This window comes from Lobosporangium transversale (genome assembly GCF_002105155.1).
Source record: "Lobosporangium transversale strain NRRL 3116 chromosome Unknown BCR41scaffold_12, whole genome shotgun sequence".
NCBI classification, from domain to species: domain Eukaryota; kingdom Fungi; phylum Mortierellomycota; class Mortierellomycetes; order Mortierellales; family Mortierellaceae; genus Lobosporangium; species Lobosporangium transversale.
In genome coordinates, this window is record NW_019028990.1 from 473,959 (window position 1) to 500,543 (window position 26,585).

Sequence of the window (26,585 nt, forward strand, 5' to 3'; positions counted from 1 at the left end):
TACGATGAGGCTGTTTGTTAAACAGACCTCAACCGAAACATAATTGCAATGCTTTAGGGAAAGTCCCCGGACCTCATGGTAGAAAGTATCACCAATAATGACTGGTCTGTCTGAGTCGCGAGAGATTTGATCGTTTTGATCGGGCTGAGATCGCTTTCTCTGATTGCGAGATGCTCCTCAACGATCTGATTTCGTGGTTCAGTGATTGTCATCATGTTACAGTTATGCGATTGTGGTTGTCCTTCATAAGATGATCATAACTCAACGGGGCTCACTCGCGACGTGGTCTCCTTGGTCAAAGAAAAAACTTTTTTATTATTATTACTATTATTATTATATTATTACAATTGTATTTATAATTAAACTGCAATAGGGCAATAGGGCAATAGGGCAATAGGGCAATGGGATGAAGTCTGAGTAGATAGACTAGGAAGAGATGAGGTGAGATGAGATGAACTGGGATGAATTGAGGTCAACTGAGGTGAACTCAGGTGGGTTGGGACGGGAAATACTAGAAGAATAAGAGGGTTGCTGGATGGAGTATCAAAGGGGAAACTAATAAATAAACACATGCCAAGCAATAGTTGAGTGCGAACCAGAATATACCGATAAACATAAACTTGCAAAATGCTTTGTGAACAACTTGCCTAAATGAAACGTCAAGAGGATCCAAGCTCTAAACACCGCTAGATCCTTTTTGCATAGCTTTCTATATTAATCCATGTTCCTGGATGCTTCAAGGCTAAAGAAAAGAGAGAGGAGCAGCGTTCCATCGTATACAAAATGTGTTTAAATGATTGACTCATTTCAACCTGAAATCAAGTGTCATTACGGCATTGCGCAAACTTGATAATTAGAAGCCGAGGCTAGTAATACTAAAATAAGACTAGTTATCGTTTGTTAATCAGACGATGGAGATATAAAAATAATAAACAACCATACATGTATTAAAAATGTACCTTGAAGCATGATGACAATGACCAAGAATGCCGAAGTATGAATGCTAAAAAAAAAAAAAAAAAAAAGAAAGAGAGGGATGAGGTTTTTACCATACCGCTGACCCCTCCATGTGAATCATGGCTCTCATGGCTCTCGCAATGTTCAACGCGCCTGTATTCCGAATATAGAAATAAGGAACATGGTTTGTCCAACTGGTCCTTTGCATTGCATTGTCCGACCTGCATGTTCAACTTTTTATTCCCGGGATATTCTCCCTTGCTCCTTCCGATGACGCTATTGTGCTCATTTTAAATGATTTTTTATATCCTTTAAAAAAAAAAAAAAACTTCAGTGGTTTAAATGAAAGAGCATGTTCAGCGTTGACCATTATTAAGAACATCGACTTTTATGACTCTTCCTGTACAATTACCACGACTGCTGTTCTTTTTTTTTTTTTTTTTTTTTTTTTTTTTTGTCGATATGCACACCCGCTATGATGCTGTTCGACCTTTATGACGATGATCAAAATCTTCATTAATTGCGGCTGAAAATGTTGCCGCAGGCATATATACTTTCATTGAGCTTGCGCAATAATAAATATTATAAAGAACATACACGTTTCATTACAGAAGGCGAAGTCAAGAAGGAACAAAGTTGATTCCATCTTTGAGCCTCTCTTTGATGCCCTTTTTTACTATTTAGTGTTATTGTGACGGGCTGCGGCGGAATGAAAAAAAAAAAAAAAAAAAAAAAAAGCGCCCCTACATGTCAGGGTCAATGACAGGCTCTCTGGGTTTCCAAGTTATTCATATTCCTTATCGGTCCATTGCAAGCCCTTGCGCTTTTGTCATCGCTCATTAACACTATTTTCCAGCCTTCAGGAGATAGAGAGTGGGTGAATAACAATGTCGGCTTTATTAACGAACTAAAGTCGCTGATGGCACATGGATAGTCTCTTTTCTGTATTCATTCACGCATTCCCATATTTTCATGGCTAAAACTTCTTTCTCCTAAAAAAAAAGGTCAATGCCCTCTTACTCCTTGATCTGTAGTGGTCACAGTCAATGCAAAATCCACCATCATTTTGAATTTTTTTCCTTTGGATGGTCAACAGATAAGCATTCAATATGGATAAGTTTTTACGTTTGGATGCATGATTATTTCGCTCTTCTCATATCGGGTCCCTGCTCACAATAGTTTTTTGAGTGCACATGTAGACAAACTGAGTTGCCGCCAGAGAGCCATGCTCTATGAAAAAATAAATAAAACAAACCTCTATTTAGTGTAAGGATCGCCTTATTTTGGTGTTTGTTACATGCAGCAAAGCAGGGGCACAAGACATACAAGGCTATAATGGCGAATACAGTCCGCCTCTTCTCTTTTTCCATCGGTCCATCAGATCCAAACATGCAAATATGCATCTTATTTATTCATTAAATATAGACATACTATTGATTTCATTTCAAAAAGAAATATACATCTTTACTTCCTGGTATGTTGCATCGCCTCCAGCCGATGGTTTTGAGGTCGAACGTATTTAAGTATGGAGATCTTTTTTTTTTCATTTTTTCTCTTTCATCTTTATCCTCTTTTCTTTTTCTTCATCACTTGTCTATATCAGACGCTAATAAAGCCAGTCCTCGCTCCTTGAAACACCGCCTAAACACTTGATATTTACACCTCCACTATCTCTATCAACCCAAATCTTTCTTTTTATATAGTTACTATACCAATCATGGGATATTCTTTTGATATCGAACTTGATACTGAGCAGCCTTTTATCATTGAGCTCGACAATGAAGAGTACAGCACACAGACAATCAGTGGTGTCCTGTCCTTGCAACTTTCCCGTGCAGAATCATTCAAGACTGCCACGGTTGCTATTCATGGCCACAGTAAGGCGAACAAAGTCTCAATACTATAGTAAATGCTTTTCCCTCCTCGTTCGATGTCACTTGATCTTACAATATGTCATATCATTATTGGTCTTTTATTTGTATAGTCGGGGCTATGCTAAACATCGATACACCTGCACAAGGGCTTATTCGTGAGACATTAATCTCCTCAGAGGTTGATTTGGTCGCTGCAAACGACACAGATGGCCGTGGAGTGATCCGGTTAGAGGAAGGCCAACAATATATCCCTTTCCGAATTGATATTCCTCAACCTGGAAAACTACCACCGACATTAATCAACAAACTGGATACGCCTTATATCGACTGGAAATATGAGATCCATGCCACATTACGCCGCGATTATTTCTTCTCATCGACTCGTGTTGTCAAACATGATTTGATCTTACGTCGGCCGATTGAACCAGCCTGTGATAGCAATCTGACCACATCCATGGATCGTCCTGGACAGTATCGCAGTAAATTGACTGTTCCTGGTAGAATTGTCTTGGGACAGGATCGATTGTTGGCAAAGGCTGAGATGAAGGCAAGAAACAAGGAGTTCATGATCAAGGACGTCGACTGTGCGGTCGTGCAGATTGAAGATATTGACTATGTTACAAGGAGAGGTCATGAAGTCGAGAATGCGTAAGTTGTCTTTCTCTTTAATGTCATTTGGTCTGTTCATAGTTGTTTTTCCGCTATTGCCTCTTCTTTCAAGAAAAAAAGACGTCATCTCGTTCAGTTTGAGATGGGAATCCTGCATGAGAACAGCATAAAAATCACCCCTGTGTGTGTCTTGTCCCACATACAAACGCTCAGGCACACAAACAAACACAGGGCTTTTTTTTTTTTCCGTTTTGTACTTTAGTCTTGTGAGCTGGGAGAAGCAAATTTTAGACTCCCAATGACCCAAATCTGCCAAATTGGGATTGTCTCACACAGCTCTTTGTACACAATCACGTTTTTAACCTTTTTTTTATTTTTTATTTTTTATTTTTTATAGGAACGTACCTGGTGCTCATTGCACAGTCAAGTCATCCCGTCTAGTTTCATCCATTGTTTGTGTAGCAAATGAAGAGAATGATATGGATTTCGGTCGCTTTTCGCCTATTGAATTTGATCTCCGGCTCGATAATGACCAATTGATCCCAACAGAACATGGTCTAGGATGGCTCAACATTTCACATGTACTTCGTTTCACTCTCAACTTCATGGATGTCAACCAGCCAGCCCTCATCACAGAAGTTCCTTTGTTTGTAGGCAACGAAGTCATCTCCAAGACTTGCTGTCCTGCAATCAGACCTCAAGACTCATCTGCACGATTGATTAGTTCCTTGAAAATTGATGGGGCAGAAGATCATCACTTGCATGGATCCAAGGAATCAACGCCAGAGCCTGAGGATTAAAAAAAAAATGGATAGTGTCATTTTTTTTTTCCTAGTGTGTTTTCACATTTAAAAGTTACCCATTTCACCTTAATAAAAAGTCTTTAATATTCTTAATATGTAAAGGACTATTTATTTTATTTATCATGTCTATGGCTGGAGATGGTATGGGGGTATTGGGTCCAAGTGAAATTGTGAAGCGTCAAGCGACAGCCCCCGCTAGCCTGCTTTACTTCGGTCTAATGAGTTTGTTTCCTTCTCCAAACAGCTCAAACAGATCAAGCACTTTCCATCTTATTCGATCCGCCGTGTTTGCCCGACCTTCCTCTACTTTTCATTACTTGTACTTCACCAATAACTCCATTTAGTTTCCTTTCCTTTGGTCCATTGAGCTTTTTACTCCTCCCTCATCATCAGCAGCTCGAGTACTTCTTCTTTTTGTTGGTTCGCTACCTTGGTCTGCTATTCTCATTTCTTTGACTTCTAACACTTTTTGACCTATTGATCTTTTTTCCCCGGTTGAGTTCGAAGCTTCTCCTGTTCTGTACCAAGCCCACTCGAGATCTTCAAGGCAGGGATTTGCTCTGAGAAAAACCACATACATTTTTGAAAAAACGCCCGATATACTCATCAGTCCATGACATGATAAAAAAGCGATAGAAGTGGCTGGGTAACCGTGAGGTCATCTCACTTGAACCAAAGTCCCTCCTACAATATCAAACCCAAGTTCTACACCTTGTCCAAAGCAAGTAAGGGTTTAGGGCCCCTTTGATACTGCTTTGAGAGGACCCTGGATAGACTGAATCGGGCTTATAGAGGCTTATAGGAAAAAAAGGAAAAGGATGTCATCAATTAAGTTTGTCAAGCGTTAAAAGGCACGAGAAACGGATCTGTCCTGGATCCACTCCCAAGGACCTGGACAGACTTGGAGCAGTATCCATTGGCTAAGGACCATTATACCTTTGGGTGAGCTCAGATAACGTGATAGGATAGACACACGAGCATGAGGCAGGCAGTAGGCCATCGATATAGCAATGCTGTTGCTTAATCAGTGATCAAGCTTTTATCGATACTCGAGATTCTAGAATAAATGCGAATGATGTCTGAGGTAGCAGCAGTGCATGGCAGAGCACTTGGTTAAGCAAGTTGAAAATTTTAATAAATTTTAACAAGCATGCTGAAAAATCGAACCAGCATGCTCGAAAAAAGGACCGAATTAATCTATAATGGATTATGCACAATCACCAACAATCCAAATCCTTATTTAAATTCACATCCATACGCATTCATTCATATTTAAATATACATATATATATATATATATACACTCACTTACTCTTTTCTCTCTTTCACTTACTCTCTCTCTCTTTTTACAATTAGTTGGATGTATCAATTGCCAATATTCATAGCTTTGGACAGCAAGAGATAAAAAAAGAGCAAAATAAACGAGCGCACCTGTTGGATCATTGATCGCTCCGTTGTTCTTTTTCATTTTATCGTTGCCTTAAATAAACGTCTCCAATTATATTGCATAGCCAGCCTGAGGACGAAGTTCACGTGCACATGCACGTACTCAAAGGCAAATGTGGCTTGCTCTTGCAGACACTTCTCTCTCAGGCTGGGGACCAAGCTTGACATTTTGGCTGGAGGTCTCTTTTTTTAAATTTGAAAAAGTTTCCAAGTCGAAAACACGCCGCAGGAAAGGCTCTTTTTTCTGCCATTCTCGCTGCAGAAAATGGCTTTTTTTTTTTTTCAAAGTCCAGACTAGGATATTGATTTGATCGAGAACGAACGAGGAATGAGAAAAAAGAATGGTATATTTCGCGTAAAAAGAGTCATCATGCTCTAATTAATCAATTATTTACCTTTAATTAAGATAGTGTGCTTAATAAGGTCAGAGAGATGGAAACGAGGATTGTGGAGTAGATCAAATGTTAGAATAATAAAATGTTAGAATAATAGATGGCAATGCAGATGATGGAAACAAGAGACGATTGGTAAAAATGAGGCTAGTGATTTGGGTGTGTGTGTAGGACCGTTTAAAAAGCGCCATCCGTTTGTCAAAAGGGCAAGTGGATAGTGATGGCTTCGTTCATAAAGGATGAACGATTGTAAAGGATACTCAATAGATGTGGTATTTTCATTACAGACAAAATTCCTTTCACTTGATTGACATTCGACTCTTTTCTTCATGCTTGAACCTCGGCGATCCTCCTGCATATGCGGTATTGATGCGAGTTTTTATGACATGCTGTCCCGCATGTTTTAAATATCTAGGTGTTGCCTTAACACTCTGATCGTTGTTGATAACGAGCTCCTAAACTTTAAGCTTGACGTGTATGTCGCCTGGGACCATGGAACGGAGGAATGTGATATTGTCACTTTTCTCCGAGGTTTGATCGGTTTCTCTTCAAGCATGATCCAGTAAACATTATCAATCATCTCCTTGAATGATGCTTGCTTGATCGGATGCTCCTCTGATGTTACCTGGAATGGCTTGTCGGGCCCCAACACACAACTTATGGGTGGAAAGATAGGAATAGACAATAGAAACAACTTGCCACTTGCTTGAGAAAATTCTGATGCAGCTGCGGCAATCCGCTTGGTGTGGTCACTTCTCCTTGCTCAGGTTTATTGAATAGCGATATTTTAATTTATCTATTAGTGCTATATTACAAAACTGTGTCTGTGCCATTGTCATAAACAATGGCGAGTAAAAAGAAGTAAAAGAAGCGATCGCTACTTTTTCCTTGGTCCCTTATCCCTGCTTGACCTATTGGGCTTGTCGTCCTCCGCTTGCACTTTTTCTTTTATTTGATCCGCTGGGTTTGCTCAGCTCTTCCTTATTTTCCATAGCTGTAGCTTTATCGACAATTCACTTGATGTCCTCCTTGCCTGTGGTTCTTTGGGCTTGCTTCCTTCTCCCTCATCCCCCACAACTCGGGTCAATTCTGACTTCTTGAAGGACTCCCTTGCACTTTCAAGGAAGTTCAACAAGCTAATATTGAGTACGTCGTTTCTATTCGTTTGTCTTTGATGGTAGGAACTTCTTTGACTTTAGCTAGCGAATAATCACCCTGTTCGTGATAAGACAACATGATAAGGCAGCGTGATAAGTAAGGCCTAAACAACAGCAACAAGGATATGCCATTCGAGCAAAAAGCCGAGAGAAGACGGTGGTGAGAGGTGTTCTTTGATGCAATTATGGCAAGTTGTATTGTGGGCATCCTTAATTCTTGACCTTATCGCCGATTTTTGACTGTACGGAACCAGGATAATATTTACCCTCCGATTCCAGTACAAAGACGATATCTGGTCCAGATGGGTTCTCTTTTGGAAACAAAAAAGAGCGAGATTAACTTGGATTCATGTATTGAGTCTTTGTTACAGTGAGTATCCAAGAATTCGTTCATTGTTATAATTCTGGAAGATTGAAATTAACAAAGCGGGACTGAAATACTCAAAATGTGTGCCCTTTGTGCCAGACGTAGGGGAGTCATCGAGAACTTCTCGATATTCCTTGAAGCTTTGCCAGTTCTCTTAACCCAAGCAGGATCATAAATACAAAAGCCTATCCCGCAAGGAACTATGCAAATTCGTGGTAAATTCTCTGATAAACCCTCCAATCCATGAAAGAATGCTGATAATATTGGTCGCTTAGTGTCGTTGTTGTTAATACATTGGTATTTAGCCTCCCCATATCCTGCGCCTCGTTCAAAACAACCAAAAACATAGAGTTGCTTTGATGCCGCTCCGAAAGGACCCTAATTAGATTGTCGAACCAATCTCGCAGGAGCTTGTCAAGGCAATTAAAGCAAACTCCACCAAGTAATTCTGCTACTTTTGTGAAGAACGCTAGGAATAAATCTGTCCTGGATGGAACCGAGTTTCCTCAATGGACTTCTCCAAGGACCTGTGGACACACTTGCAATAGCATCCATTGGCTAGGCGTCATTCTACCTTCGGACAAGTAAAAAGGGTAAATTGGCCGAACATACAACTAATATGATCTCATTGGCCACAGGTTGCCATCCCGTGCACGCGCACCATGGGGCTAAAACGACATTTATGTCTTTAGAGTGGAGCTGTCATCCTAGCTCCCGGTAAACGTTTTGGCGCCCTGGATGATGATAGTTGATAGGTCTTCCGCAAGTGGCAAGCATCCAGATGACAAAGCATACGAGAAAGGATAATTTCCTATGCCAGCTGTCCTGGTGATAATAATATGGTTTTGGGTCTCATCATCAGACTCTCACTGGGTTCTCCACAGGATTCTTCATCTCTATCCGTTTTTACAAAACTCTTTGATAATAGTATCACAAAATCCTGCCTTTTCTTGCACACAAGATCGCACAATGATCACAGCTTTATAAAGTTCTAAATGCCCCAGTAGAAGGGAGGACGGATTAAACCGCTCTATTTATTCGTCTAGAAGGTAAGTGGATAATGATGGCTTCATTCATAAAGGAAGAACCATTGTAAAAAACTCTCAAGGAACGGGTATAATGCTTTTTTTAAAAAAAGACAAAATTTCATCCACTTGATTGGTATTCGATTTAATTCTCCAGATTCGTACCGGCTGATCCTCCTGAATATGCAGCTTCGATGTCGATTTTTATGACACGCTGTCTTACATGTTTCAAGTATCCAGGTATTGCCTTGGCATCCTGACTATCGTTAATAACAAACTTCTGAACCTTAAAATTATCATATATGTAACCTGGTACCACAAAATAGAGGAAAATAGTATCATCACTTCCCTTCGACTTTGATCGGTCTCCCTTCGACTTTGATTGGTCTCCCTTCAAGCAGGGTCCAGTAATATAATCAATTATCTTCTTGAATGGTGCTTGCTTGATCGGATGCTCCTCTGATACTGTGACCTGAAATAGCTTGTTGGGTCCCCATGCAAAATCAATGCACGGAAATTTAGAATGTTCTGGTACAAACAACTTGCCAGCTGCTTTAGTGAGCCCTGATAATTCCTTTGAAGTCCGGATAAACACCTCTTCTGGATTTGCTGGAAAATCAAGAACTCCTGTTTCACCTGACTGGAGATCCCTAAAGGGAAATCTAATATCACCACGTCGAAATAAGTGATGAGCATAGATCTCAAACAGTGGGCCTTTATCTATATCCTCTCCGCCTTTGACAAGTCTCGCCAACACATCGACCCAAGTGTTATCTTTTATTTTGTCCATAATCTGTGATTCGACCCAACGAGATGCCCACACCAGGTAGAAGTCGAGATGGTCAGAAGTGGGGACTCTATGGAGTAAACGACTAAATTCACTCGCTTCTTTTCCCCGTGCAAAGAGCCTTAGAAGATCTGCTGGTTTCTCGAGTGTTTTAATGGCATTATTGACGCGGAATAACGCAGCCTCTTTAGCACGCTCAGTATTTTTTTGATTTTTGGATAGTACATCGGCTGGACACTGTAAAACCTGTCTTGGCACGCCCCCAAGTAGTAAAAAAGCTCCTCCAAAAATGCTTCACTCACTACATGAAAAAACTTTACATTGGCTCTACATTCCTTAAGCTCATCCAGACTCCAGAGTGACATGTGATAGTAGCTATCTGGTGTATTTTCCTTGGTGAGTTCATCGTAATGCTCATAGAGAGTTCTTGGCGATGCTGAAAATATCGTCCTGGCTTTACCTGGTTGAGGATTTTCACCACTATCAACTAAATACCACGTTTCACGTTGGTCAAGGAAATTTTTGAAATCTACTCTCTCCCCATAACGTTGGCAAGTTGTTCCTCCGTAGGCATAACATTTGGTATTCTGCTTCTCTTGGAAAATAATAATCGGTGGATTTTCCTCATCGTGTTCGGCAAGGAGGCGGATGGCAAAATAGACCAAAAAGGCTGACTTCCCAATTCCAGGCGTTCCAGTGACAAAGAGTCGGTTCAAACGAGTTACTTCATGAGGGGTACTTAATTCGGATGTAATATGGTCATAAAGCTCTTTATACTCATCTCTGATATAAAGATGCCTTGTTTTAGCAATAGGGAAGATACAACCCTCAGGAGCAGTCAATATTTTGGAACCCTTGATACCACCAGAATTTCGGAGCTCGCGAGCCACGCTAATAATGCTGTAGTATATACTATCTCTTGATAACCCCTCCTCCATGTACGAAAGCAGCTTGACCCTCTCTTTCGAGTTTAGACGCGAGATGGCAGGGCTACCATTCACTATCCCTTTCGTTACAAGCCTTGCTTCTGTAATCGCATCCATAAGAGGATCTCTACTTATACTTGGACGAGCTTTTTTAGAGGGTGACTCTGATAAAGGAGATAGAGTGATCAAAGTCAATATTTTTGATTTATTGCATATCACTCTAAAATGATCAATAACTAGATTCTCGGCCAAAAGCACTCACCAGAATCTCCATCTTGTTTTCTTTTCTGAGCTAAGTATCAAAAGCGAATAATGAGAAAGAACGTTGAGTTATCAAGACACAAACCAAATGGTGATATTATGCACATGGCCGTTTAAGATACAAACCAAGCTTCATCAGCTGGAAATATCAACAATCAGTCCATCAAGAGCCAAGGATATACCTCGCTGTGGTGGCTTGACAAAAACATGGATAGTTTTCCTTGGAAGTTCAGAATTAAGTATCTCCCAAAGCTCCATTGACGCGGGTGCGAGAGCCTCTTTTGACTCGATTTCTGACTCGACGACGGTCTTGTCTTCGTCAGGGATGGAGACCTTGTAGAGGGTGAGCTGGTCAGCGTCAATATCCTTAAATGCATTGGCTTTCTCTGCTTTGATGGCTTGCTTGAGCATCCCGACCGATTTATCGCAGAAAATCTCTACTGGGAATGACGTTGCTTCTCCCTCGACAACGCAGTTCAGCTGCAGCAGTGGGATGGCGCGCTTTTTTCGTTGTGGGTGCTGGTTTACTCTTTTTCGTTTATTGAGTGTGGAGGCATCCTCAGGCTTATTTGCAGTCATTTTTATTTGTGCTTGGCTCTCTGTGGAATCATTTGCAGCCATGTTTTTTTGTGTTGAGCTCCTTGTGGCGACCATTGAAAATTAAGATGAGTGGAACTGAGTGTGGTTGAAATGCAGGGAGAATGATGGTTAAATAGGCGAAGGTATATTCTTACTCTTTCACCCGTGGTCACGGTATGGAAACAATAATGAAAAATGTGTAAGGCAAAAAAAAAAAAAAAAAAAAGAAGGAAAGGAAAGGCAATAGATGAAGGCTTGGAATAAATAAAAGAGCAAAATTGATGGGAGCAAAACTGGGGTGAAATATGAAAAAAGTGAAAAAAAAAGGGTAAAGGAAGAGGGAGAGAGTGCAAAAATGAAGTGAAGCAAAGGAAAGAAAGGAAAGAAAGGAGCGACAATTGCAATTGATAAATTTGATCCTTTATTTTAAGGTTAGGCGATGTGTGAGAAAATATTTTTTTCAAATCAGCCACGTGCCATTTTCTGGGTCATTGTGACGTGAGAATCTTTAGTGCGCAAAGCAGAGGGTCAAGCTTGTCGAATTCCCTTAGAATTACAGTGATCTAAGCTGGAAGCGAAGCAGCAGCGATTTTTGAGAACAAGCACGTGCTGGTTAATTTTTTCAGCATGCTGGTTCGTTTTTTCAGCATGCTGGTTCGTTTTTCCAGCATGCTGGTTCGTTTTTCCAGCATGCTGGTTCGATATTTCAGCATACTTGTTAAAATTTATTAAAATTTTTAACTTGCTTAACCAAGTGCTCCTCCATGCACTGCTACCTCAGACATCATTCGCATTTATTTTAGAATCTCGAGCATCAATAAAAGCTTGATTACTCACAGCTACAGAATGGATAATCCTCATTCAAACATTTGTCAGTTTTGTATATGCACATGCCTAAAAAAAGATGTCAGCCATAGTCACCCCTCATTGCCTCTTCACAAAAAAACAAAAATGGCGTGCTAACTGCAGTTGGTGGAACAGAAAGGTTTTCATGCTACACAAAACCAAACACCAATTGAATGCTACAACGTTGCCTTTATCTTCTTTATCTTCTTTATCTTCTTTATCTTCTTTATCTTCTTTCCATTGTTACCCGTTTTACTTTCACACAAAATCTTTAAGAAATAATGGCAAATCATACACATGATCCTCTTCACCAGGATGAGAATGGAGAACAGGGGTATGAGGATGAGGATGAAGATGAGGATGAGTATGAGGATGGACACGAGGAGGGGAATGAGTATCAGGAGGAGCACACCAGTGACGAGGACGAGGACGAGGACGAGGAAGAGACCCTTATACCTCGCCGAAATCAAATCGAACGAAGAATGCAACTCCAGAAAAGTCTTCCAGCAAATAGAATCGATTCTCCCCAAACTAGTGATGCAGCCTACAATGGCGAATCGTTCGAGACGCAAGATATGCCGTGTGATGAGCTTGAGGTACTAGACTCCTATCTTGGTGCGAACCCAATCTCGTCTTCATCCCAGACGATGAGACCCATGGTAAGCAATGGTCGCGAAAAGAGGAGGTTCATCAAAACTTCTTCTCCTCCCGGTGGATTTGCGCAATCGGTTCATCATGCCAGACCAAGGACGTTTGGACGTTCTCAATCATCAACAGCTTTGCCTACATCACGTTATAATCATACGCTACTTGCTGCACAGCAAGCCCCACTGTCATCTCTCCGTTCATCCAACAGCTTCTCCCAATATCGGGAGTCAAAACCAGGCCCATCTTCAGTCTCCTCGATTTCTACATTGAGCTCCACGCAACAGCGCAATATTAACTTTACGCGTTCAAGATCTATTAATCTTCCCTCTTTTGACTTTACACGTGCCATTGATGCTGAAGCATTGGCCAACCGGCGGAGAGAGCTGAGGGATAGTCATTTTGCATCAAACGGATGGTATGATTTGTACGAGTTACTGGATTTTGGTACCATTCCTACGCCAGAACAATGCTCTGACGCCCCTCCCTCTCAAAAAGCATTAGCCCTGATTCCAAATCAAAAATCCTTTCGCAAAAACAGCGTGATTGGTCATTTTTTCAAATCAAGCAAGGAAGAATTCCAGTGTCTGGTCCTGAAAGATGGAGTAATCTGTGGTACTACATACAAGAAAACTGGGAGTGGATATTCAAGATCTGTTCACTTAACTCAGTGCCATGGCGATTTATATAGTGCCCTCCAAGAATTTCGCAATTACCAGAGCAGGGTTAAAGGTATCATGCTGCCACCTGATCCGGAAGAAGTTGACGTGGCTCCACCAAGAAAGGCAAAATTCGACATCGCACGAGATGAGATTGTTAATGAGAGCCTCAAGAAGCCGCTCCCTCATGAACAAGAAGCATTCGAGGATACGCTTTTACTGCACATAGCCTCCAATGGAGTGGCATTCGATGCAGTTAATTCGACGATCTTCAGATCAATCATTGAAATGACCAATCCTTATTTCAATATCCCTACCACAATGGCTATGCAAGACAGGATGGATCGACGAGTTCGAGAGATGAGACGCGAAATCAAAGAGTACATTACCTATTATAAGCTTTACGCTGCCGTCACGACAGATTGCTGGACAAGCGTCGATCACAGGAAGTTCTTGGGGACTACAATGCATTTTTTCACGCCAAATTTCGAGCCAGTATCTATTGCAATAGGGATGGAACAAGTCTATGGGGTGCAAACATCCCAAAATATTCACCGGAAGTTTGGTAAGTGAAATGCTGATACATCTGCCCCTTATCTTTATATTTTCATAAGTATTGCAACGTTCTTAACGTTCTTAACGTTTTTTTTTTTTTTTTTTTTTTTTTTTTTTTTTGTGGTCTTTTGATTCATTTACCAGCTGAGGCTATTGATAGCATGGATATGAGCGAAAGACTCATTTGCGCAACAACAGACCAAGGTGCTAATATAAAAAAAGCGATAGCTCTCTACCAAGAAGATCACAAGGGGGTGCACTGGTTGGCATGCACCTCACATAAGATCCAGCTTTGCATCAATAAGTCTTTGGAGCTATGCGAGCCCGCTAAGAAATTATTGGACAAGTGCCAAGATGTATTTCAGTTTTTTTCAGAGGCAATGCCGCGGCGATGTCTATCTTAGTGGAAGAACAGGAAGGCAAGGGTGCCAAGTTGCTGTCGAGGAACATTACAAGATGGAACTCCCAGTACAAGATGGCAAATAGAGTGCTACTTTACTCTCAAGCAATTTCTCGCACCTACCATCGCATGGAATCCTCCGAAAAAAGGGAGATAAGGTTGAAAGCAAAGGAATTAGAGCCAAACCTACTCGATCGTGATGAGGTCAAAGCTCTCCGTGAAATCATTCATATGATGACAGATGCAGTCAAATTCACTGAATGGGTGGGCAGTACCGACCATCCAAAACTGTCACAAATGTATGTGAAGTTGAAAGAGTTGCTACCGGACTCTCGCACATACGACACCGAGACGGCACAGGAGCTCTGGAGAAACCTTAACAGGCTTATCAATACGATGTGGGCCGTGGATGACATTCCCGATGTTATGCTCATATCGCTATTCCTGAACCCGGTGACCTTGAGTATCATTAAAGACATAATGACAACCAATGGTGACTCTCTCAGGAAGAAAGCTCTAGAGGTGACCAGAGATGCAGCAAAAAAGTTTGCCGCCACCCAAGATGGAGCATGTTGGGATCAACTTCCTCTTTTGGAACAAGAATATTACCATTCGATAGTTAGTGTCGATATGGTATATTATGATGCGTCTATTTCAAGAACGCCGATGATGGACATCGCGCGTTTTGCTTTTACTCCTGAGCTTTACTGGAAGGAGCAAAAGGACAAGGGATTAAGAGGAATGGATTATATTGCTCCATTTGCACGAGCATACCTTTCTGTCCAGGCTACTTCCAATGATTCTGAAAGGTTATTCAGCAGAGCCGGATGGATCCTGTCTGCACGCAGAAACCGAATGACCAATCAAAACTTCCGTAACATCATATTTTATCACAGCTTTGTCTCTGCCCTGAAAAAATTACAGAGTTGTAGCAGTAGCAGCTAACTTTTTTATTAAAATAAAGGACTTCTATGGCAACGCTTAATTTCTAAAACAGATGCCAAACTATGGCTGACATCTTTTTTTAGGCATGTGCATATACAAAACTGACAAATGTTTGAATGAGGATTATCCATTCTGTAGCTGTGAGTAATCAAGCTTTTATTGATGCTCGAGATTCTAAAATAAATGCGAATGATGTCTGAGGTAGCAGTGCATGGAGGAGCACTTGGTTAAGCAAGTTAAAAATTTTAATAAATTTTAACAAGTATGCTGAAATATCGAACCAGCATGCTGGAAAAACGAACCAGCATGCTGGAAAAACGAACCAGCATGCTGAAAAAACGAACCAGCATGCTGAAAAAATTAACCAGCACGTGCTTGTTCTCAAAAATCGCTGCTGCTTCGCTTCCAGCTTAGATCACTGTTAATAATAATGATGTCCACTTTCAAAGATCTATTCATTGCATTACATTAATTGACATTAAAGAAAAATAGCCAACATTCACCCAGCAATCAACCAAGCGCCTATTCTTAAGCGGAAGCAAGTTAATCAACATGGGGAAAGGGACAGGTTAGCAATCGACTCATTTGTATTCATGACATTAAAAAGAAAACTATCAGGAAGTTAACACTACTTAAAAAAAATATCATATATCACTCTCCCATCCCAATGGTTCCTAGATAAGATGTATATCACACACTCCGAATGGAGTAATGAATTTTCAGAAGGCGGAATGACATTTGGAGGAGCAGGTGGACGAAAACCAACTCAGATCTTCCGACGTTTACCTTTCGACTGTTGTTCACTTTCATTACAGCCGTTTGAACATCCTGTCTGTACTGAAGATGGTATTATTTTCGATCTAGTGTAAGGTTTATTATTATTATTATTATTATTATTTTGCAACTCAATTGCAACTCAATTGCTCATCTAAACTTTTGATATTAGTCTGGAACTGGACAAAAAAAAAAAGGGAATATCCTTTGTCGTCCTTTGTCTAATCTCCTATCAATCTTTTTCTTTTTTAATTGTCTTTTTATATTCTTCTTTTTTCAATAGGAACATTGTCCCGTACCTGAAAAAGTATGGGACAAACCCCGCAACAGGCCAAAAACTCGATGCAAAATCGTTGATCAAGCTTAATTTTTTTAAAAATGCTAATGGTAAGTAAAAAGTGATAAAAAAAAAAAAAAAAAAAAAAAAAATGAATAAAAAAAAATAGATGTTGATCATTTTTTATTTCTTTCTTTCTTTAACTAATCCTCCATAGATGAATATCATTGCCCAATTACACTAAGAGTATTCAATGAAAATACGCATATCGTAGCTATCAAGCCTTCAGGAAACGTATTTGCATATGAAGCTGTGGAGAGATTGAACATCAAAGCCAAGTTTTGGAAAGACCTCATGACGGATGAACCATTTACACGGAAAGATATTATCACCATCCAGGTAAAATAAGAGCTTGAGTAACCAAGATAAGAACAGGAAGGGGAAAAAAAAGTATCAGACAGACTAAATCAACTTTTGTCATTGTTTGTTTGGAAAGGACCCTCATAATCTTAACAATAGGAATTTGGCTGAATTCCATCATATCAAGAATGATCTCGCTGTGATCGATGAAGGTTAGGGAAAAAAAAGGCATATTACAGTTATGGCCTACAAACTAACAGTTGTGACACACAATCATCTCATACAGTCTTTGCTTTTTTTTCTTTTTTTTTTTTCTTTTTCAGTACAAGAGAAAAAGAAGAAGGATCCTATGAATAATATCAATCAACAAGGATCTACAGGAAAGATTCTATCGCAGCTCAACATGGAAAAAATCGAAAAAGCTGCAATCGAAAAGAAGAAGAAAGAGGATGAACTCAAAGCACAACGACAGACAGGAAGCACAGTCGGTAAAGCAATGGAGTCCATGTCTAATAAACCAGCGTTGGCTTATAATGCATCTAGCTATACTTCAGGCAAAACTAGTGGATCCCTCACTTCGACCGCCATGAGTGTTTCCACAAGCGATGATCGTATCCTATTGAGTCATGAGGAATATATGTTTCCATTGATCAAGGCTAAGGGCTATGGAAGCATTATCACCAACTTTGGGAAAATCAATGTCGAACTCTTTTGTGATCAGGTAAAACGCAAAATCTATATATACTTTCTCTTTTTTTTTTTCTTTTTTTTTTTTTTTTTGTTTCTTCTAACTTTTTCCTTATTCTTAATTTTTAGACACCAAGAACATGTTATAATTTTATTATGCTAGCCAAGTCGGGATATTACAAAAATGTAAAATTCCATCGTAAAATTAAGAACTTTATGATTCAAGGAGGTGATCCCACAGGAACAGGTCGTGGTGGTGAATCTTACTGGAAACAAAACTTTAAGGATGAAATCAAGCCCAAACTTTCTCACAATGCACGAGGTATCCTCAGCATGGCTAACAAGGGTCCTGGCACTAATTCTTCGCAATTGTAAGTTTTTCTCTCTTACTCCTTCTCTTTTAAAACAAGGATACCTTTAATTACAATCCCCGTGACGTTTTTTTTTTTTTTTTTTTTTTTTAAAAAAAAAAAAAAATTTGCTCCTTAGCTTTATCACATTCAAACCCTGCACACATCTGGATGGCAAGCACACAATTTTCGGAAAAGTGGTCGGAGGTATGGATGTATTGGACAAACTGGAGTTGGTACCGACGGATGAGGCCACCGATGTTCCTGTTTCTCCACCTGGAATTGTGATGCAGGATGTGACTATTTTTGTAGATCCTTATCAAACATTCACAGAACGGTTGGAAAGGAAACGAAAATATGAGGAGGAGACCAAAAATAACCCTGCCAAGAAAGAAAACCCTTTAGATCACTCCACTTGGTTCGGACCTACAATTAAGAGAGATGTTGAAGGTGGTGGCGCTGTCGGTGGTGGTGTTGGTAAATATCTAACCGCAGCCGTGGCGAAAAAAAATACTGATCAAGATGAATCAACTTCATCAACTAATGGAACTGCGGATGATGATTTGGACAATATTCTAGCAGTGCCCGCCAAGAAAAAGAAAACTGTCTCAGGAGGATTTGGCGATTTTAGTTCATGGTAGAGAATGGGATCAAATAACTATAATATTATAATAATAGTCGTCGTCACTCAACAAACCTTTTTTTTTTTTTTTTTTTTTTTTCAACGGTATTTTATTTTCACTTTTCTTTGACATGTTTTAAGTTCCAACTATTATTGGTACTGCTGTCCCAGATGAAGGGGATCTACTCCGTCGAGCAACTGAGGTATGTTGCTTGGAAATTGTCCTTAGATCTGCAACAACCCATCGAATCAATTGCCTGAAGAAATGTACTCTACTAGGCACTTCAGAATACCCATCCCATCCTGGATGAGGTCCTCCTGTTATTGTCGCTGTTGTTGTTGCTGTTGCTGTTGAGCCTTGGTTGATATTATAACCCTTGACTCCTAATGGGATAATATTCTGTCGCTGATTCAGAAATGCATCCAAGGAAATAGGAACTAGCGTCAAGTCTTTGTAATGATCCTTGATAATAGTCGAAACCAAATCGGGTCCAAGACTTCTTGTTGGGTTGGCGTCCCGCCATGCGAGAAGATGTGTAAAGAAGAAAGTATGGACTTGGTTGATATTAGACAAATTAATGATAATTACACGTTGCTGGGAGGGTCTGCTACCACCACCACTTGCGCCGTTATTTAAAGGAGACGTAGGTCCATAAGGACTATGGGAGGTCTGGAATGGCGATAAAGGCGGTGATGTCAGGACAGAGGCTGTCGCTGGGATTGGAGATGACAATGCGGATTCTGAAGGACTTGAGATGGGTGAGGACGCTAAATTGAGGCGATTACGGGAGGTTAGATCATGGTGAGGCAGCGGCGGAGGAAGAGGGGGTTGAACAGAGATCGAAACTAAGTAGATAATTATAGAGAAAGAGAGAAGATGAGAAAACAGAAGAAAACATGATACTGTTTTATAACTTAAAACACCGGATTAGCAATGATTTGATCCAGATGACACCAGCTTGATCTCAACTTACACTGACTTGTAAGCTCAGTGAATGGATCGATTCCTGAGCGCACAATTTCATAGTATAGGGCGTAAAGACTAGCAGGATCAGGCATGATAAGATCTCCAAAGGTAACAAAATAGTTTACAAGATCAATAGTCTACCAAATAAATAAATAAAACTTTCAGTATTTGTTTAAGAACCATTATGTAGATCATTAAACACTAGCAATCTATTCTTACTTCAGCAATTAAATCTCTAGCCTCGGAATTGTTTTGAAGCACCTTGCTGTTGGATTGCAGGAATTTCACAAGCCCTAAAAGTGTATTCCACATCTCGACCCAATGATATGCTATACGTCCAATAATACAGAAAACGAAATGCGTTAATGTATTGATTCCAATGTCGATAGAGTCTCATATACTATCCATCTTAGAGAACTTACGCAAGCGAACACGAAGTGATTTGAACCGGCTTGCAACCGAGAAGATGACGGCGATGGCAATGCTGTAATAAATTTATCATTGTTCCATATTTATTGTTAGAACCAACAGCATTGTGTTTGATCCGCCAATCCACATGATAAGCAACGGAAGCATAGATACATACCGGAAGCAGTCGATCTGCATTTTCTTTTTCATGTTGTGCTTCAAAAAACCCAAAATGACATCCAAGAGAACTGCACCCATTGGCCTGGCTTGTTTGATCTTTGGCAGTACAGGCTGTCTCTGACGGCATAGCCGTACAGTCGCCATCGAGCTTACTGGGACCGCCCCTGCCTGTGTCAAAAGTGCTGATGGTGGGTCATGTGATCGTGGGATGTTACATAGATACGGATATGTGGCGGGGTCCTCCACCAAGATCAACATGATAATCAGACAAAGATGAGTATAAGGAGCGGTACGATGGGTTCGGTTGTGCTGCAACATGTAGGATGAAAACGACAAGAATGACCCCATGGCTATTTCACTCGTCTCTGATGTTGTCTGCTGCTCTCCTATGACCTTATCCTGTGAGCCAGTCGTAGTTGATTTCGATGTGGAGTAATTCAAAAACTCGTTAAGGAAGAGTTTATTGTTGTAAATGAGGTCATAGAGTATCAGCAATATTGAGGCTCTACCGTCCGGACTAGAACATTATAAATAAAAGTCTATCAGTCCCTTATCCATTTTTCCCGAGCACCATTTTCAAATTGATGCGGTTGTCGTAGTAATTTACTTACAGTGTGGTAAAAGCAGCATCCGTGACAGAACTATCTTGCGCCTTTGGATTCCAAAGCATTCCTGTAACGTATGACAGTGCGCTGGTGAGCTTTGATACTGCTGATTGTTCGTCATCATCCATAATTTCAATATATCCTCTATTTTTCGAGGTTCTTGGTATTAGTGAGGATATATGATCCATTTAATCCGTAGGACTTTGGAAGACATTTTAGTAGCTCAAAAATTACCTCCGCATGCCATCGCAGGTATGGACAATAACCATGCACATCTTTTGAAGTATGCTCAAATCGTTCAGAGCCGCCAAGTTGGATAGATATGGGTTCTGAGACTCATACTTGTTATAGTTTGCCAGCAAACCTAACAAAGACATAGCCTCGAATGCCAAATTTACAGAGTCCACCATGACGAAGAACTATGATAAGATAGCATAGTGGACGCAGAATGAGTTGAAAAGCGGACCACAAGCTAAATTGCCTTTGTTTGTATTGTTAAAACAAGATCTTGAATGCTCACCTTGATTAATGAGGTAAAAATGTTCTTCTGCATGAAATATTCGTTCAAGCTGTTCTTATTCACGTTATCGTTACCGCACGCTAGCGCTATGGCAAGCCTTAGAGCAGCTACTTGAATTTCCACTAATTGTATTCGTCAAGGAGCATAAAAGAAAACGTGTTATCAACAGCGGTTCATCGCTAAGATACATGTTTGATCCGAGTATGGGGCTGTATACATCAATCAATAGTCATACATGAGTCATTGCTTCCAAGGATATCGTTCAATCCTTGGATTAATGTCCGGAACACAAGGTCAGCATGCGAAAGTCCTGTCTATAAAAGAAAAGGTGATCAAAAGACAAAACAAAGCTCAATGGACAGCATAAACCTCATGGCCTAGATCTTCAAGCATGGCATGGAGCTCATTTATCTTTCTTTACCAGTAAATGAATGACATCGAAACTCCAGTTGTTGAACTTTTTTTGAAATATTTCTCCTAAGACAATAGTCAGAGTCTAATAAAAAGAGTTGGATAGAAATGCATTCTTTTAATCGAAGCATTCAATAACCCTTCGTGTCAACATGGCACAAAAAGAAGGTCATGTCTTTTTAGGGGAATGAATGCACGTACCTGCATAGCATGAAGTCGTCTTTGAGGTAATGGGTCCCTCATGGTTTGAACAGCATGTAAAAAGATGCTGTTGATCCTGTCTTTGATAGCGAGCAATTGGTCTTCACTAACTTGCCTAAGACTCGTAGAAAGATATTCCTCATTGACCTACTCATTTTTATAGATAAAATAACAAGACATACATGAATTAACCTTTAATGGCTTGTCTGTCCCATTCTCTTCTTTCTCTTGCTGCTGTCTATGATATGAAAGGGATTTTAATATAAAAAAGGCATACCTTAATCAAAAAGAGCTCATCCCAAAACACATCGGGGTCTTTGCCTTGCGCTGGATCCTGACCCTACTCATGATAACAATAAAAAGCGAAGGGATAATAAAAAGCAGCATTTTAGCTTGATGAAATCATAATATCCAAAGAGAGAAAGAGTGAGTGAGAGAATGAGAGAGGGAAGACGTGTATGCTACACATGGTGGTTCTTACCCTCAGAAATGTGTCATAAATCTCAACAAATTTCTCCTTGAGCTTCATCTTTTGACCAGATTGCGCGCGGAGCAAATGCTCTCTTGTCGTCGCAGACCCAATCTTCATTTCCTGCATAGCCATTAATTAATCTGTTCACTCTTTTTGTCGCTGCTGTTGTTGTTCCTTTATGTTTGTCCGGTTTGAATTAAAATGAAAGTGTTGTAGAATGAAAAGAATGATTGTGGTTGGTCAAAGTGCTGGTCAATGCGGCAATGCAATTGCGGTTGTAAAATAGAGAGACAGAGAGAGTAGAACGGCAAGGAAAGCAAAATACAGAATGCAACATGGCGTCGAGCAGTGCCACGAAGCTATTTTTCGCATTTAATTTAATTTAAACGCGTCTCTTCAGATGCATTGCCTACCAAAGACGTACATATCCCACCACTGACAAGCACGTTTAGGCCTTGATCTTGTGGTATGTTCAAATATACATCTAATAATCTCATTGTGGAAATAAATTTGGCTTGAATGTTTCATCACATCATTGTTAGCTCTCATATCATTGTCTGAGCCCTTTATTAGCTACATCGCAATGTTAATTGGATTATTTATAATACTTGACTGGTGCGGTCATGAATGGAGCCATGGGCATTTCGATGGCTGCTTTGCCTCGTGAGGCACAACCTCGTTTGGGGTACCAACACTTGAAGGGGCTCACTTTAGATAGAATTGCTGCAAATATTAATATTCTATACAATTATGAAAAATAAGGGAATAAGTCAAGATTCTTGTGACAACTCTCCTAACCACCTTGGTCACCTTGGCCTTTGCGCTATTGGCCCGTGTCTCACCTTCCTAGTCCTTGACATGTCTTTTTTTTTGCTTCCTATTACATGTTTAATCGTAGTTGTCGATACCCCCCCCCCCCCCCCCATTGACTTACTGCATTATCTATCCTGTAAAACTTCACTTATCAGGTCAAGTAGCTGAGGGAATGTGTGAAGTTCAGATGGTCTGATTTCTCCTTGCTCGTAACAGAGTGGGAGCTCTGGCACGTGAGTAGTAGAAGATATATGGTGTTCTTCAAGCTACACGAACATTCTACAGCATCATATCGCCGATCGAAAGCCTGTGGAATACGGGATCAATGCGGTCACTCGCCACCATCCCTCCAGGAAAGTCTTCCACATGAAGTAACCATTGTCGCTCTGTTTCTTGACTATAGCACGACAAATATCGCCGATGATTGTTGACCACCTTCATTTGCCATAATAACCTTTTTTCAAAACAAAAAAAAAAAAAAAAAAAAAAAAAAAAATGTCTGTCCACTGATAGTTTATTCGCGGTTTCTACTTTTTATATACAGATGTCGGCCTAATTGTAATTCCATTCTGACTTTCTTTCTGCTTTTATTTCAACGGATGACTTTGTATTCCTCTTAAAGATTTAATACTTGTTTGGTATTTCTTCGCTTTTCGCAACTACCGTGCATGCTTAAACAAAACATGCATCGTGGGCTGCAAAGAACCGCAGATTAGTGGGCACCATCATCCCATGGATTTTGTATTCCCAGCTGACACCTCTGCATGGCGTTGATCCAAAAATCAGTAGTTACACGCATATGGTACTGCTTACAAAGAATCCTTATTGTCTAGTGTCTGGTCATGCTTGACTCAGATTATCATAAATAATGTATCGATTTTTGTTTGCAGCTATAGTTCGGATATCGATCAATGAACTTTTGGTTAATAACCGCAATGTCTACATAATAGTAGAGTATGACACTGAAAGTCCAGCGCGACTTTACGGGGTGCCCCTTTGAAGTATGCCCATAACCAACTGATACAGGTTATAGTAAGAAGAGGTGTGATACGTCATGATGCTACCGATCGTTGATTTGGTCAAAGCTTTTCCTTCAAATCGGTTGCCGTTCGATTTGATGGCTGAGCCTAAAAGCCTTGGCAGTGTAGGTGATCGTTGAACCATCAAATCAGATAATCGGTCCAGAGAAAACTTGTCCAATAGTGAAACATTTTGTAATGACATTTCAGAGTTATATCCTTGCTATTAACACAGTCTATTATGCCAGTTACTAGAGAGACCCAGAACTCTCAAGAACGGAGTCATAACTGTTTAAGAGGGTTAGATACGAAGCTAGATACGTCACTAGCTATTGAGATTTCGATTGTCTCAACTGAAGCATTGCTTTGCCGACATGCAGGAGCTCAATACCTTTTAGGTAGACCATTTCATTGACCTCCTTTAGGCTCTCTCACCATCAACAGAGATTCTAGTCATCTTAGTCGACTCCTTGGTCTTGAGTGGGGATATGGCATTGGCTGCCCTCAAAGCATGTTGCTAGCTTCCTGGACAACCAGTACCCAGCCGAGTCGAGTAGGTCACTAGTCCAATGCACATACCTGTTCGACGATACCAGGTTCTAAAGGATTTCATTGGTTGATCAAAAGCTCTGTGGTTCTCTACAATATGCAGAGCTCAACAATGGTCTTGAGAAAGTGGGCCTTGAGGAAGCGGGCCTTGAGGAAGCGGGCCTTGAGAGATCGGTTCCAAAGGAATAAGGTACGGACTGCCAAGACTTGATAAGGCCTCGGGCCCTCTTTGGTTTGAGAGTCAGAAGATTACTTTCACTCTATGATTACGAATGCCAAGGACGTTTTTCGCTACGATGACCAATGAGTTTTAATCAGGATCCTTTAAACATCTCAGATTGAATGCCAATATAATGGCTCCCCTCGTCTTCAAGCTGACGCGACCAAAGTTGGCTGAGTGCACAAATCAGAAGCTAAGTCACACAACTTTTTGATGAACTTAAGTGGTTACAAAATATGAATTGGATAGAAAATAATCAGTTTTGCGTTCGGTTCCAAATCCGGATGCGGACTGTATCTTATGCATGTATGTGTAGACAATGGATTATAATATCATGACATGGAGTTCTGGAGTTACTCCGACTCAGCAATATTTAAAGTTTTGATGTTGATTAAGTTGAAGCACTGCATGAACAAAAAAAAAAAAAAAGTTCCCCGGGCAATTGGACCGTTCTTTGTTACAAGTCTACTATTTGATATCCGTGCTCAGGAATTTTCACATCACCACAGTAAAGATGAAAGGTCGGTATTGTAATAAAATTTTTAGTGACAATGATAAGCAAGCTGCTTAAAAAAAAAAATAATAAAATAAAGGGGAATGAGTTCATGTAATGTACAATGGCGTAACAAAGAGAGGGATTAACAGCTAGGGTCCATTGTTCTACAAGGAGCATTGTTTTATAAGAACACGCCATGATCGTATTCATTTCATAAATAGGCTGTAAAAGAAGCAAAAGAATATAAAAAAAAAAGTATAAAAAAACATGTCTTATGACAACGATGATAGTTATAGACAAACAATCTACTGTTGACAAGGTAACGTTTATTTGAAGTACATGTTGTAAATGATGTGAGAGAAGAGATACGCAGATCAAAGGCAACGTCACTGCTGCATACTATACAATGAATAAAGAAAAAAGAGTGGCGAATGATCCCAGAAAAGCTTTTAAGATAAGGCTAGCTACATGTTAATATATATATAAGGGAAAAGGGTTAAGGAAAAGGTTGTTTTTACAAGAGCTGAGAGAGAATGACAGCGCCAGTTCCGATAGCTAAAAGAGCCTTGCGGGGGATAGTCAGGATGTTTCCACCCGAGGGCTGTGTGGCCGTGGGGGTAGGAGGGAGAGTGACAGTGACAGTAGTGCTGACCGTTGTGGTGCTTACAGAGACCGAAGGTGGAGAAGGGACGGCATTCGGATCAGTAGGGACAGAAGGAGCAGCAGATCCTGTGACAGTCCAGCTCGTAGCCCAGCTAGAAGACCAACTATCTGACCAGGTTGAGGACCAGACAGAGGACCAAGCCTCAGTGCCAGTGGGGACAGGGCCAACAGTGAGGGTTCCTGTAGCGGTAACTCTGCTGTCATCGTCGTCACACCTGCATTCACCAGCATAGACAGTGGAAGCCAAAGCGGCAACAAAGAGAGCGGAGGCAGTAGCAAACTTCATAGTTGTTTTGTAGCTTTAAAGAATATTGATTGGGAGAAGTGCGACTAGGACTAGGAGAAGCTGTTAAAAAGCTTGAGAGGTCAGAAGCGAAGAGGTGCTACAAAGCTGATAGATGAGTAGAGAGAAAATAAAGAGAAATGACAGCGGTATTTAAGTGAAAAAAAAAAAAAAAAAGAAAGCTTTTGGGGTGGATTATGGTAGGTAGTTCTTGTTTCCCTGCCGACCAAAAAAAGTAGCCTTTTCTTACCTCCATATGCATGAGCAGAATAGGATAAGACTGTTGCTCTCCAACTGCTGATGCGACATCGTGTTGGTATCATTTGAGTATCTATGCTCTGTAAAGATATACATGTGCATGTAGGCCATTCGTCATCGGCCTTGGATAGCTTGCAAAGCTTGCATAGTTCGCGAAGGTTGCATAGTATGGTTGTATAGTTTGCATAATCAAGCATGGTTGGTCTGTATGGCCTAG

General features: G+C 40.4%; 5 protein-coding genes across 5 annotated transcripts; 3 read left to right on the forward strand and 2 right to left on the reverse strand.

Annotated features, from left to right (window-relative positions):
• The first annotated feature begins 2,694 nt into the window (after window positions 1-2,694).
• On the forward strand, window positions 2,695-4,323 carry BCR41DRAFT_350639 (hypothetical protein). The gene is made up of 3 exons (XM_022023677.1): window positions 2,695-2,834; window positions 2,942-3,479; window positions 3,838-4,323. The coding sequence occupies exons 2-3, from the start codon at window positions 2,950-2,952 to the stop codon at window positions 4,238-4,240; spliced, it is 933 nt and encodes a 310-aa protein (XP_021882848.1). The 5' UTR covers window positions 2,695-2,834; window positions 2,942-2,949; the 3' UTR covers window positions 4,241-4,323.
• An 11,350-nt stretch (window positions 4,324-15,673) lies between these two features.
• BCR41DRAFT_320854 (hypothetical protein) lies at window positions 15,674-18,371 on the forward strand. Its single transcript, XM_022021416.1, has 8 exons — window positions 15,674-15,801; window positions 15,912-16,098; window positions 16,291-16,394; window positions 16,502-16,683; window positions 16,781-16,856; window positions 16,968-17,365; window positions 17,461-17,702; window positions 17,821-18,371. Exons 1-8 carry the CDS (start codon window positions 15,786-15,788, stop codon window positions 18,320-18,322), a joined length of 1,707 nt encoding a protein of 568 aa, XP_021882849.1. The 5' UTR covers window positions 15,674-15,785; the 3' UTR covers window positions 18,323-18,371.
• A 35-nt stretch (window positions 18,372-18,406) lies between these two features.
• BCR41DRAFT_385455 (hypothetical protein) lies at window positions 18,407-22,406 on the reverse strand. The gene is made up of 13 exons (XM_022027668.1): window positions 22,077-22,406; window positions 21,873-21,935; window positions 21,596-21,742; window positions 21,405-21,479; window positions 21,219-21,297; window positions 20,984-21,105; window positions 20,698-20,882; window positions 20,470-20,607; window positions 19,857-20,375; window positions 19,693-19,754; window positions 19,490-19,599; window positions 19,278-19,407; window positions 18,407-19,149 (listed from the first exon to the last, which is right to left on the reverse strand). The coding sequence occupies exons 1-13, from the start codon at window positions 22,197-22,199 to the stop codon at window positions 18,440-18,442; spliced, it is 2,463 nt and encodes an 820-aa protein (XP_021882850.1). The 5' UTR covers window positions 22,200-22,406; the 3' UTR covers window positions 18,407-18,439.
• Window positions 22,407-23,934: 1,528 nt separating this feature from the next.
• Window positions 23,935-24,637, forward strand: BCR41DRAFT_394852 (hypothetical protein; the record flags this gene model as incomplete). Its single annotated transcript, XM_022028678.1, has 4 exons — window positions 23,935-24,024; window positions 24,135-24,297; window positions 24,325-24,452; window positions 24,527-24,637. The coding sequence occupies 4 exons, from the start codon at window positions 23,935-23,937 to the stop codon at window positions 24,635-24,637; spliced, it is 492 nt and encodes a 163-aa protein (XP_021882851.1).
• Window positions 24,638-25,473: 836 nt separating this feature from the next.
• Window positions 25,474-26,223, reverse strand: BCR41DRAFT_350686 (hypothetical protein). The gene has a single exon (XM_022023678.1). The coding sequence runs from the start codon at window positions 26,111-26,113 to the stop codon at window positions 25,679-25,681; it is 435 nt and encodes a 144-aa protein (XP_021882852.1). The 5' UTR covers window positions 26,114-26,223; the 3' UTR covers window positions 25,474-25,678.
• Between the last annotated feature and the right edge of the window lie 362 nt (window positions 26,224-26,585).